Source organism: Anser anser (assembly GCF_964211835.1).
Source record: "Anser anser genome assembly, chromosome: 3".
NCBI lineage: Eukaryota > Metazoa > Chordata > Aves > Anseriformes > Anatidae > Anser > Anser anser.
The window spans coordinates 121,974,365-121,988,389 of NC_139722.1; the positions used below are offsets into that span (position 1 = coordinate 121,974,365).

The 14,025-nt window shown below is 42.7% G+C and overlaps 2 protein-coding genes across 16 annotated transcripts in view; one reads left to right on the plus strand and one right to left on the minus strand.

Moving 5' to 3' along the window:
• Nucleotides 1-14,025, minus strand: part of PLEK (pleckstrin) — a 66,174-nt gene that overhangs the window by 20,552 nt on the left and 31,597 nt on the right. For 5 of the 15 annotated variants that reach the window (XM_083828232.1, XM_083828231.1, XM_083828230.1 and 2 more), the window contains 2 exons: nt 1,348-1,488; nt 786-857 (listed from right to left, as the gene is read on the minus strand). The exons of 2 other annotated variants lie outside the window; for them this stretch is intronic. The gene's annotated coding sequence lies outside the window, so the exon portion shown is untranslated. Of the gene's footprint in view, nt 1-614; nt 679-785; nt 858-1,008; nt 1,322-1,347; nt 1,489-14,025 lie in introns of those variants that run through there. 8 more of the 15 variants (XM_083828221.1, XM_083828223.1, XM_083828218.1 and 5 more) reach the window with 6 other exon arrangements.
• Nucleotides 3,662-9,913, plus strand: CNRIP1 (cannabinoid receptor interacting protein 1). Its single transcript, XM_083828246.1, has 3 exons — nt 3,662-4,063; nt 4,677-4,821; nt 8,459-9,913. Exons 1-3 carry the CDS (start codon nt 3,885-3,887, stop codon nt 8,621-8,623), a joined length of 489 nt encoding a protein of 162 aa, XP_083684372.1. The 5' UTR covers nt 3,662-3,884; the 3' UTR covers nt 8,624-9,913.

Below are 14,025 nucleotides of genomic sequence, written 5' to 3' on the forward strand. Positions count from 1 at the left end.
ACTGTCTACATGCAAAAGATAACATAAGGTTTGCAAAGGTCCAGCTGCAAGTAGAAGTAAAACCCTTTCTGACTTCTACTCAGAGGCAGAGATCTCAGAAGAATTACAGTATTAAACTGAGAGCTGGCAGATGCACGGCTCAGCACAATTCACTCCATGTGGCACCACACACGGCTATTTTTAGCAAACGAGAGATTGTGGCTTTACATCCACTTCTCGAAAAAAAAACCCAAACCAGAACATTCACAGTTAGCATGGTATTAAGAAAGGAATCGAAGAGAAGAAAGCAGGAAAAGATTGCAGGAATTGTTCTTGTCACCTTGGGACCTAAATGCTGTGTGTTGTCTGTCATAAAGGAGCCATCTTATTCTGACCTCAAGGCACATTTCACGTATTTAATTCTTGTAGAGCCATGCCGCAGGATTAATATATTAAATGGAAAATGGGGAGATCTACGTAAACAGTGATAGTGAAATGTTCATGCACTTGACATGTCACACTCAGAATGACCATTTAGAGTGGATTCAAGACACCAGATGGACTTATCCAGAATGTTTTCTAGGCAAACTGGACCGGCACATAGCATATGCTCACCAACCTCACCTGTGACTTACCTCTTCCCTAGAGTATTTCTCCATCAGCAACACACGTAAGCGATGCAGGCAAAGCAGAGAAGGCCTAGGCACAAGAGAGATGTCTAGAAAGATGAAGCTGCAGCATGCAACCATCATAGCTCTTGGAAGGAAAAGAGATGAGGATGAATGAACATGTTGGTAGTTGCTCACCTGAGGAAGCTCGCCACCCTCTTCATGAGCACTAAGGGGCTCATCAGTGCACATGGGAATTTTGCAGTGTTCCTGTCCCCAAAGGAAAGGGAATTAGCTTAATGTATCCTACTGACTCCGGATAATAGCCTATGAAGTCTCAGATGCCAGAGAAACAAAAAGCAGACTTGAAAGAATAAAAAAGAATAATAATAATAATGAAGGGAAGGACACGTAAGCCTACCTATTTGCTTCTAGAAAAAAAAATACTGTTATGACTTAAAACATGGCATAGGTCCTACAACAACATATTTAGTTTTGAACCTTGTAAGGGTCACTACATTTGCTCTGTGCTCAGAGCAAATGTTTTTTTGCAGCAAAAAGCACACTGCCTCCTTATTCCTGCAGTTATCTTACTCCACACGGAAAATCAAGTACGTAATACCAGGGAACTATGCAGACCAGCATCTCCCTAGGGCCTGAAACCCACAGAAAATCCCTATGAGAACTGGCAGGGCATTGCCTGTGGCAAAACTTAAGACCAGCACACAGCTTAGGCAAAGACTGAAGGCTCAGGACTGACCTCAAATAGGGTCCATAGGTAGAGGCATGGGGTGGAGACTCCAGGTGAAGCCAGTCACAACTATTAAGGGCAGTTGTTATGCTGCAGCAACAAAAATAACCTCCCAGAAAGACTTATGAAAGGTAGCCTTTCCCCTGTCATCTACAATGATAAAGAACATTTGGTAGGATCATATAAATGTAAGCACTAAAGGCACATGAAGTTATCAGATCAAGAAAAAGAAAGACAATGCTCACTTTTAAAACTGCTTCTGCATAAATGCTCCACCCTCACCACATTTCACTTTCACACAGTAAAACAGTTACTCAGCCTATGTATACATGATCCATAATACAATGCTTTTTAAGTTCTCCCTTGTGTTGGCTATTCTGCTATAGTGGTCTGGAATAAAATCACAGCCTGAGCTGTGCCCAGAGAAAGGTGATCATGCAGGCAGAAATAATAAGGGGAAAAAAAACTCGTTATAGATCTGACCTCTCATGTACTTGGGAAGCTAATTGCAATCAATGCCTTTAGCCACACACAATTTACTATAACATGATATGTCTGGCCTGTGAGGGGAGTGAAACCGATCCCTGGCAATGACCATTATTCTTCACACTGCTTTAAGTGATGCTATCAGATTCCCCATGTGTAAGGCCTCCGTGGTTTCTTACTGAATTACATTTAAACTTACAGAAGTGGGAAGTGCTGCAAGCAAAACTTTCAACAAGCCACAAAGCACAGCAGAATTATATTCTCAGCAGAATATAATGAAAAAAGGGAAGTCTCTTGCAACGATCAAACAAGCCAAGGAGAAATGCACACCTGGTCTTTTTTGAGCCATAAAGTTATATTTGTCTAAATATCGCAGATGCTTCCTCATGTGAAAACCTGTCAACGCCACTTGATTGATGACTTCTAAGGTATTTTCGAGACCATTCACTGTTGACCTAGACAATGGTTGGAGTGTTGGAGGGATTCATTTTACTCAATTTTTGATGTCTGTTCTTGAGGACCTTTAAAGTCAGCAAAGATCTGGGCAATAAATCAACGAAGTTCAGTGTATGACTTATGATGAAACATAGGCCCCCACTGTGGGATGAGTTGCTCCTGGAACTTAGAACTTGATTAAATGCAACTACTTTTTGATTAGTTGTCCTATGACAATACAAGAGTCTTAGGTGACTCACCAAGCCCATAAGATTCTTGTCGTATATTAATGTTGATAATGCAGCTACCTCATCATACATAAAGAACTGGTTTTGTTTGGTTTGATTTGGTTTTGCTTTGTTTTGAAACGGCATTTATTTCACTCTTGACTGTTCAGTGGGAGAAGTAATGACTGCATCATGTAACAACTTTCCTATAGGATAATCCCTGCTACCAATGACTGCTATCAGAGGTGGAATGTTAGTTACAGAGCTTGCTATATACACAGTTCTTGGATGTAGGAATCACACCCTGCTCTTATTTTTGTGGAAACCCTGCTTACTGAACAAATTATGAAGCCTATTCTTAGCTGGATACTTAATCGAAGCAAATACAGTAAGATTTTTGTTGTAGAAGTTAAGTTTTCAGCAGTATGTATTATTTTGCTCGTTAGTCACAAAAAAAAAAAAATTAATTCAGTAACTAACTTGCATAAACAACGAAAAGCAGCTGGGTAATGCCAGATCTTCCATATGACTTAACAATACTACATTTTACCACCCCGTGTACGTCCTTGCTTTAGGAAAACAAAGAAAATATCAGGCCCAGCACAACATGTAGGTGAACTAGCTGTGCAATGCTCCTCATGAAATCATTAACTGTTGTAACATTCAATCAAACAAAAAATACATTTATGGTCCAAATCCTGTGTCAGCTTTGAGAATGCTGCAGTTTTAACGGTAAATAGAACAAATATGAAAAAGGAAAAAAAAAAATTATTCTTTGCAGAAGAATGGAAAGGGTGCCTGAACCTCCTGCTGCTCTACAAGCAATCTCTGAGCATTAGGCTGGAACCGGAGCGGCATAGAGCTGAATTAGGGTAGGACGTGCACAGATCCTTGAAGGGATGGTGGCAGCCATTGGTAAAGAGATGAAGAATCGCCATGCCGGTCTGACACCGCCTTTTTGGTGGTTTTTTTCCTGTGGAAATGAAAGCGTGGGACGGGGCGGGGAGGGAAGGCGGCGGGGGAGCCGGGGCTCGGGGCCGCTGTCCGGGGCCGCGGTGCTGAACGGGGCGGGCCGGGGCGGCGGTCACCGGCTGGGAACGGGGCTGCGGGGGGACGGGGGGGACAGGGAGGGACACGGAAGGACAGAAGGGACAGGGAGGGACAGGGGGGGAGAGGGAACCCGGCGCCCAGACGCCGCGCCGTGATTATAGGGGAAGGACAAACTAAACCCATCGTGCGCTGCTTTGGGGAAGGGCTGGGCCGGCTGGGCGTCGGCAGCCCCTCCTCTTCCTCCTCCCTCCTCCTCTTCCTCTCCCTCGCCGCCTCGGTCTCCTCTGCCCTGCTGCGGAGGGGGGAGAGACGAGGGCAGCCCCCCCCCCCCCCCCCCGGCCACTCGCCATGGGCGACATCCCCAGCCTGGTGAAGATCAGCGTGTCGCTGCGGATCCAGCCCAACGACGGGGCCGTGTATTTCAAGGTGGACGGGCAGCGCTTCGGCCAGAACCGCACCATCAAGCTGCTCACCGGGGCCAAGTACAAGATCGACGTGGCCCTCCGGCCCGGCACCGTCCAGGCCACGTAAGTGCATCCAGGGCTTTTATTTTTAGAGGTTTAAGAGTGTTTCCTGGCAGGCTGACAGCGCGGGGTTTCCGTGATTTCTCCCTCTCCGCCCTCTCGCTGCCGTGTTTCTAGGTCTCTGGGCAGCTGTTCCCTTGCTGGCTCCAGAGACAGCCTGAGTTTGCGAGTCGCTTCTTTCCCCTTCCCTCCTCCTGTAGCTTATTAGGGCCTGGCTCCTTTTCTCCCTCATTCCCCGTGGTTTGCCCTAGGGGCAGAAGGGGATGGGAGCTTGGGGATGCTCCCAGCCCGGCCCCACTGCACCTCACCAAAGCAGAGACCGGCACCGGGGAGGATGCAGACGAGAAAATGTCCTCCAGTCAGAGCCATCCACGGAGAAGGGATTCACCCAAGCCCTCCCCAGCTCCTGGGGATCCTCACATTCCTTTTTCACCTTCCCTGGGTGATTGCAGAGCCCTGATTTTAGTATTTTTTGGCGGGGAGCCCCAGTGAGTCAGCAGCACCTGCAGGTCTGCTGAAACCACTGACACATCCCCGGCACGCAGGCTGTGAGCCCCCATGCCAGCTCCAAGGGGCCTGCAGGGCTGCTGAAAGGCCGGATCCTGTCTCTTTGCAGGACGATGGGCATCGGGGGTGTCAATGTGCCACTGGAGGAGAAATCGAGGGATGCTCAGGTGGCCTCTTACACGGGGATCTACGACACAGAAGGGGTGCCCCACACCAAGAGCGGGGAGAGACAGCCCATCCAGGTCAACATGCAGGTACGTGGTCCTCCGCGCACAGAGCGACGAGGGCGGCCTGCGGGGACGTGATGCCCATGGAGGAAGGCGTGGCAGAGAAATATTTCAGGGCAAATCCTGCTCACAGCTGCTGCCCTCTTTGCTTTCCATCAGTCTTCTCCCCGCCCCGATTACAGCTGTGAGGGATTTGTGCTGTTTATTCTGCAGCTCCTGTACCACAGAGAGGAAATGAAGCAGTATGTCATCTTCAGCTGATGCCCTCCTAAGGGCCTGTTCTAATTTCTACGAGTTTAGGACCCTACCAAGGTTTCCAAGCCTCTCAGATTTCAGCTTTTTCTCACATTTGTTCACTGCACTCAAGATTTCTTCTTAACTTTTATCTTTACTGTGTTTGTTGTTGTTGTGTTGTTGTTTTTTCTTCTGGAATCTTCTGCCATTTGGCGTGGCAATACCCTTCTGGATAAGAACTGTAACAGCTTAATTTAAAGTTTCTGACAATTACACAATGTGTAACTTTGGGGACCAACGTCCCATTAACAGTTACCACTCCATAATCTTAGCCTAATAAGGCTACCCTGCAGTATTTGTCCATGTTAATCTCTTCTCTATACATTTGTCTCCTTTTAACACCCAAGAAAACAGAACGCCTAGGATGACTTTGACCAGCAGACTCCCTGTACCTCTAACAAATACAGAAACTATAGGCTGGTGATATTCTTCTCAGGGGGAAGGAGAAGGGTGAGAGTTGCTGTAGCAGTATAGCGCTGACACTGAGCAGGGTTGTTGGAAACCACTTGTTCAGCATAGCAGTTCTGTTTCATAATGGGTTTATACCAGGAGGTTAAAGGGCACTGACCCAAAAACAAGTGCTTTGATTGAGGCAGCTCTATTTTGATACCTATGTGGATTGTACCCTCAACTGCATTACTGAGGTGAACTTTAAAAATCTGCAAATTTAACTTCTCCCATGGAGAAAACTAAGACCGAAAAAACACAAATGAAGGAATTCCAAATAATGGAAGGTAGGTCTGGTTTTCAGACACAAGCTCCTGGCTGTTTTCTTGCAACATAAGAACGAGCAGCCACAATATTTATCCAAACAGTAGCTTTACAAATCAAATCCTGATATACTAAACCATGAAACTAATAGGATTTTCAAGTGTTAAGCAAGTCCTCAACCCCTTTTAGGGTTTGATCTTGACAGATTGGTTCTTCAGTACAGAGTTAGAAGTCCACAATTGATACTTTTAAGTATCAAATATAGGCACCTCAACAGGGATTTACATGCTTAACTCCTCATTTAGCTGCTTAGCTAGCCAGAGCTATGACAGATTTAGGGAACAAGCCTCAGGCACCCCAGTTCAAAAACTGCTTCAAATACCTACTTCCTGAATCTTCAAAACTAGGCTCATTGTACTTTGCTTTACATTTTCCTATTTCTTTCAATTATGAGGAAGTTCTGCCTCCACTTCCTTTTCTGTAACAGGCAGGATCCTGACATATCCTAGCGAGAAAAGGACTACTTAAAGCTTAAAAGTCTGAACTCACATTAGGAATAGACTGAAACTGGTCTGATACTGCCAATTTAATGCCCAGAAGACAGAATATCCATGAAAGTGATAAATTTATTTCCTGTCTGCTTTGAAATTCTAAATGCATAACTTTTTTTGTGCTCCTACTTTGTCTTACCTCTTACAGCCATAGTATGTACATGTAAAACAACAATCCTGTTTCTGGATTCCAGAAAATGAGGATGCATTGCTGTTAGCTGACTGCTCACTTGTGCCCACTAACCAGAAAACTCTAAACTGTCTAACAAATGGTGTAAACCAAGTTAGATACCTCTCTTTGGTCTGATTTTATTCTTAGTCAGATCAGACCAAGACTGATTAAGAAGCTAAATCTCTATTCCCATAACAAATAGCCACCAAGTCATCCTAGCACACAGATTCAGAGGGAGCAATTAAATAATTACTCCTGCCTATAGCACCAAGCTGAGCCTGCCCGAGGGTAGGGACATCCTTCTTCCCTGGGGAAGGCCACATATTGGCCCAGTGGAGGAGCCAGGATTCAGCCGCAGGAGCCACAGGAATTCAGGGGAGCTCAGAGGATGCAGAACGTTTGTTGTGCCACAGAGTTGCTGCATGTGCTAAGAACTGGGCTTGTGGGGAGGCACACGGTAGTAGAAAAGCTCTGCAATTTAATTCTTTCCCTCTCCTGGAAATCCACAGCAGTCAGACAAACTACTCCGAGTAGCTCAGCAACTTGTTTTCCTCCTTCATCTCTTTAGAAATTCAGATTTTTCTGTACATTAATGAAATGCAATACTGCTCTTGATCACATCACCTTTTACAAATACTTTTGTAAAGAAACACTTTTTTTCTTCTGGATCAATCCATTTTCTTCCTCAGCTTTCGGGCGAGGGTGGTTGGTGCTCCTCTCTACTGAGGATTTCTCCATGTGGATTGTGCCCAGTAATATTCAATGTGCTTCACCTTTACTATCTTGTATTACTGCTGGTTTCAGGATTACCATCAGAGGGCAATAATGAAGGATCCTTAATTAAGATTTTGATTGCTGAGAGGGGTAAAATAGCTTGTATGTCTGATTTTGCCTTCATCAAAGGAAACGACAGAAATATTTCAACTACTCCTTTAAGGTAACACTTGCAACTAGAGCCAAGTAAAAACCTTCCACTGTCAGCACGCAGCAGCTCCTGCCATTGTCAGGCTAAATTTAAGATACCACAGTGGGCTGGGGGAGGTTTAAAGCAATGTCCATTGAGCAGCAGCAGCTTACAAACCACATCTTGGATTAAAGACAAAAAACAAGCAAAAAGAAAACCTCCATGCCCTTCTGAGAAAACTGAGTACAAAAGGCTCTGCTTGCAACTCAGTAAGAGTCACTACGAAATAGAGCTTTCATGCTGACTTTGTGAGTGTGATTATCCTAGGTAGATGATCTAAGGTCAGCTTCCAGGCACATGATGAGAATGGAAAAGAGTCAAGTGAAGAGGCTGTCATTAGTGAGTGACGGAAATTTTTAAAAGGAAAAAAAATGTTTTAAAGATCTTATTATACAGAACTTACTATAGCTGTAGTCTTATTCACTAAGTTGCATGCACAGAAAACTTACAGTCAATGTCTCACTATTCCTTCACTGTATTAGACTCTTAGCTACTAACGTGTGCTGATCATCTCCTTCCTGCCCTCTGGTACTTGTATCTAAGTTGGAAAAGCTGTGCTACCACAGTACAACTAGCAATTACAGAAACGTAGGAACAGGAACTTTTGCTTAAGTTTCATGTAAAATGTGGAACAAAAACCCAGAGGAGTAAGTGATCTGATAGCAGCATGTCTCAGCCATGACACTGAGACATGGCACTGTAGACAGAGGGCTACAGAGAAGGAATCTTCCCTATCCTAACTGCAGCCTCTAGGTGTGGTTGAAGTGATAGCCTATTTCATTACAGATCACTGCTACATGATCTGTAGTATATGTAAGTCACTTCGAGGTCATCATGCCACCACTGCTGTGTCATCTTGAGAAGGATTATAGGTTTGATTCTTGCTGTTAGTAACGTTTATGAATATGGGAACTTGAACATACATTTTCACCCCTTTCATTTACTAACACTGATGCTCCCTTTTCCTCACAGTTTAACGACATTGGTGTTTTTGAAACAGTCTGGCAAGTCAAATTCTACAACTACCACAAACGGGATCACTGCCAATGGGGAAATAGTTTTGGCAGTATTGAGTACGAATGCAAACCGAATGAAACACGCAGTCTTATGTGGATCAATAAAGAGACCTTCCACTGAAGAGAAGTGCAACCAATACTGCTGGACAAACTCCTTAAAAAAAAAAATCTACCTTTTTAAACCAGCAAGAAGCCTTAACAAAGGCATACTGTAACGTCGCTTTGTTCCGTAAGGTTCCAATAACTCAGTTGTATGTACTGGTGGTGCCACTGAAATCTTTGCCTATTACTGTATTTCAAGTTTACCATGGCATCCGCAACATTCTTTATCTATACCCTGGGAATACTGTAGGCATCATGGTAAAGAATATTTTCCTGGGTAGAAAGTCATCCTATCATAAATTAGTGTCATAACTATCTGGGTTATGCCCACTAGATGTAACAACCTTTGTGAAGTGTTTTGCTTTATTGCTTAGAATTTGGATGCGATATCTATCATGTTGGAAATTTCCATATTTATATTTGTTTGCTCCTAAATCAGTGTGCTCCTTCAGGAATTTCGTTTCCATGTCATCCCAGTGGACAGCAAAAAAGTGCAAATTATGGATGTCTGTAGGTTTAGATAAATGGCAGCTACTGCACTGTTGGTATCAAGGGATGTCATAGCAAGGGATTTGGAAATTCTTTTGTCAAGTGCTGTAAGATACCCTGGTATAAATTTCCTATTTTGTGAGATTTGGTAAATTAGCATTCTTTGATGTTAACTTTCCCAGTCTCTGAAATAGCTTTAGAGAACACTATAAAACATGCTAACCTAAATGAAAGAAAAGCAATAAATTAGTTGTGGTATTAAAGACATCTAACAACATGGCTAGTGTCTATGTCAAGGTTATATAGTCTTGAAAGGTACAGCAGCCATCCTTAATTTAGTTCTTACAGTAAGAGTTCTGATAGTAATCTCTGGTTTTCTTTTAATGAAATATTGCTCAAATCAGTGAAAACACACAAATCAACTTTTTTTTAAGCCTGACCGCTGTATTATATCAAAATTTACAGGATTTCCAGCCAAAAAAAACTCCTCACTTATTGTGACTGAAGTGCAGATTCCAATGCATATCTTCTTTCACATAAGGACAAGCACGTAAGCAATTGCACAGTTATGACTAAAGGTGCTACGTAAACACTAGGTCAGTGTTTAACATATACAGGCAACAACAACAAAGAAAACAAATATATATTTTCTTTCAGTAAATAAACCAGGGAAACAACTATACTGTCCCATCCCCTACTTGGGCTGAAGTAAGCTGTCAGTTCTTGCATATCTGTTACTCCCTTTGTGAATAATTTGTAAATTGTGTATGTAAATGGTAACCATGACTTTTGATCTTTGTAATAAAGGACTTAAAACAAATTTTTCTCTACTGTGACCATCTAAATGAGCAGAAAATATTATATCAAAAATGGCAGTGGTTTTAAAAAGTCAGACAGCAGAAGGTACCTATTCAGTGCTTTCTGAGAATTCAGTCTGAGGCACTTCATGTTCAGTGCCCAAAGCTGCTCCTTCTAGGAAATACAAATCCAATGTGCTAGAACGCAGGTTGTGAATGTGATAGTGCTCAGTAGAAACTGAAACAAAATCAACAGCATTTTGCTGCATTAATGGTGTGGCAAGTCAAGATTTAGGACAGAAGTGAAATAAATTTTTTTCGTCCATTGAATTCTTAATCAAAAAACTTGACTGTTTGTAAATTTCTACAGACAAAAAAGGTTGACCATAGTATTGATGTAATATATTACCAGAGCAGTAAGCTAGGCAGCTGCATCTCTGCTCTGAGGCAGTATTACACAGGCACATTTCATTGCTATGAAATTCTAGAAAGTCTTCTAAGCTAACTTCTGTCCTGGACTTTCCCTAGCCTACAGGCAAATGAAGTGGACAAAGGCCCATCTAGATTGGAGGGGTCACCTAGAGCAAGTCAGCCTACCCCTGTATCACGACCACCTCCATCCCAGAAAAGAAGAATTTTGGCCACAGTCACCATGAAGTAGTCCAGTTTAAAATCTTCGATGACAGGAGGAAAACCGCCACTTTCAACCCTGGAGATGGGGGGGTGGGGTCCTGTGTGGAGCCGAGAGTTGATGATTCAGTCGGTGATTCTTGTGGGTCCCTTCCAACTCGGGATATTCTGTGATTCTATAGAACCTTTTTTTCTCTGAAACAATACTTCAAGAGACATAGTTAATAATACCAAATGTTCAGCTGTCGATCAATTCCACCTCTGCACTACTAAAGCATTATTTTCTTCTGCAACACTTGGTATATTTTGTTTGTTTGTACATAGAAGCACATCAGCATGAAGTGTTTGATACATAAATTAGCAGATGTTTTTGTCCTACTACAATTAAAATGTGTAAGATAGGCCTACAACTCTTGAGTTCAGCTTCTGTGAAATCCTCGGCCTACAGTATCTGAGCCCTCCAGCATTTATGAAATGGTACAGCAAATCCAGCCTATGCTCACATGGGAGGGATGTTATCATCAGCTAAACAAAAGCACACCTTTCCCAAGGTAAATACTCGTGTCTACATTAACGGCAATTAGGGCAGCTCTTTCTCATGTCCCAGCAAGCCCCTAGCATGTCGACTGCAATTCAGTTCAGACGGTGGTCAAGAAGGAGGGCAGATGGAGCTGCTTTTAAAAGGAAGAAGAGAGCACTCAGACCAGCTGTGTCCTGCAGGCTCCACATCCTGAGACTGAACACTGCTGTCCAGGACTGAAGCCCCCCTTTTAGAGACAGTGGCGGTGATTAAAGTAAAATAATTTAAAAAAAAAAAAGGGGGGGGGGGGTGAAGAAGACTGCTTAACAGCTATATTGGGAAAGGTAAATAGCTTTTATTAGCTGTTACTTCCTTCTCCCCTGCATGATTTTTAAGTGTGGAGAAATGTGGCTTGATAGCCTTGCATTATTCCTGCCTAATAAAAAGACTATTCGTGGGGTATTTCTTGTGTATTCATACTGCTAAGGATGACAGCAATGATACTCTCCACGTGTAAAGCAACATAATCCCACAGACTTCCCCCTGCTCAACAAACATTTGCTCCTAGTAAAAGAGACCCATGTCTTTAGAAACTCCTTCAAAGTAATGTTCTGAAATATCTTACATTCAGGACAGCTCTGGTAAACATTCATAAAACTGGTGGGTAATCTCATAAAGTTTGTGGGTAATCAACTAAAGTAACTGTCGCTGTGACAGTTTGATGCATTATTTAATCAGCAGCATTTAATCCCCAGACAAGTTTGTTCTTTACACACCTTTTTCTAATTAGTATTTCCATTTCTTGAGAGAACTCCAAAATTCAGAACAGGACACAATATACTAAGCTTAAAGATATTTTTTATAATTATCCAACACACTGTCAGAAAATGCTGACAATGTGTCAATCCAGCTGAAACCACAAAGCACTGATACCTGAAGGTTTTCTACATGAAAGCCTTAAAGATTTTTCTCTTTTGTCCCTTGTGTTTCCATGAAAGTTTCCAGCTTTCATTTTCATAAGAAAGATTGAAATGAATATATTGAACCTTCCAGAGTTACTTTTTCATCTATATTTAGGTAGCTGTTAGCACTTGCAGACAGCTGAGTAAAAGGATCCAAGAGCAAATTAGTCATGATTATTATGGTTGTAGTCTGGCATAGGGCTTACACGAAATCATAAGAGTCTGTGCATTGTTTTTTGTTTAGCACAACTACTACAGGCTTTGGATATCTCCTACCATCTCACTATAGCTGAAAAAAATAATACTGCCGAAGTCTCCAAGCCTTACTGACACAAGCTAGTGAGGTCTCACTGGCTTCAGCTTCAGAAAGCCTCATTTGTTACATTCTTCCTACAGAAGATGTGAATGGAACTGCTGTACAATGAAGCTGTAAGTTTTTTAATGCAAGGTTTTCACATGCCAGCAGAGACTGGTTTCCATTTCTTTAAGAGCACCTGGCTGATTTGCTATGTAAAACTTTGAGGTATGTGCTATTTTGAACAGTTCAATTTTTCTGAAACCTCCACATAAAAATAAGAGCGTGGCACTGTTGTCAGTGCAAATCTTTTTCTGAGGTTTGAAATAAGTGCCATGGCTTTCAGAATTCAAATTATTGCCCTGTAACTGTGTCAAGCCCGAAGCATAAAGCAGTAGTGTAACGAGTCTTAGAGCATTTATGTTTTCCCTTACTTCTACAAAGCTCACAAGCAAGGACTGGGAAGTTTGTGCAGTGCAGCTAATCCTAGTCTTGAACTAGGAGAGATGGACACTCCTGCCCACAGGATGCATGCTGCATGCTTGGCAGCTTTCACCAGTGTTCTTTGGACTGCTTCCTCTTCTCCTCTTCCTAAGGCCAGCAGTTAAGGCTTCAAATCCCTGTGAAACCTGGCTTTTGGCCTTAGGAAGGCAAGGCTGCACCAACACAGTAAGAACCAAGCCAACTCTCCCTGCATTGCCTTCTCTGTACCTACCTCGAATTTTTTGATTATTTCTCTAACTGGTGGACACAGATTACTTCTATTTGCTCACAGAGGATAATCCCACAAGTGACGTAAGTGACCTTATAGGTTACATATAACCTTCTCTGCCTCTTCATGGCAAAGAAATTCACAGACCGTATTCCAGCTGTAGAATAGGAAGAAAATGTCAAGCTACCGGAAAAATAAAGTGAAGTTAGACTACAGAAAGCACTGCTGATGGTTACTGGTGTAAGTCCTGCAGCACCTGCCATTACGCTGCTGGAGAACTCGGACAACTACATACCACAGTGCTCTCACAATCACTGACCTCCTCTTTATAATAAGATACACACAAGTGAAGAGCTGGAAACTTTTGCATGTTCTCCTGATGCACTTTGTTTCTCCCCCACAGAAAACAAACACTGCTACTCCTTTTATCCCAAATAGTAAGGAATAACCCAGTGCCCCCATCAGGTAAATTCTGCAGCCTTTGAACAATTCATAGAGAAGCAATAACAAACTATCAGATGATGGTAATTAAGACAGCACAAGTAAGAACCATATGACTGTCCTGGAGGTAAGATGGACCTTCTGCCAATTCTTTCCACACTTACTGCAAGGTCCGGTGCCATTCTGCTGTCAGGAAGTGACTGTGATAATGTCTGTGATAATATCTACGTTAAACTGTGGCATATAGGGATGAGATGTTCTCAGAAGCTGGAAACAAATCATTATGAGTTTAATGTGAACCCCAGAGGGCTTTGTCTGCAGAGAAATGGCAGTATGATTCTATAATATCACAACATATTCTATTTTGACTACGGTGGCAATCTTCCACTCAGTCTAAGTTGCTAGGCCAATCAAGTAACCTAAGGTACTTCCAAATTCCAGGGTCTTTTTGTAGAGAATGAGCCTTGGCCAATCCTATGTTGAGTTGGTGGGGTTTGTTTGCTTGTTGTTGTGTCCCCCTTTCTAACGATCTGTATGATTTTTACTTCTATCTTCAGAGACATTTCTCTGCCTAA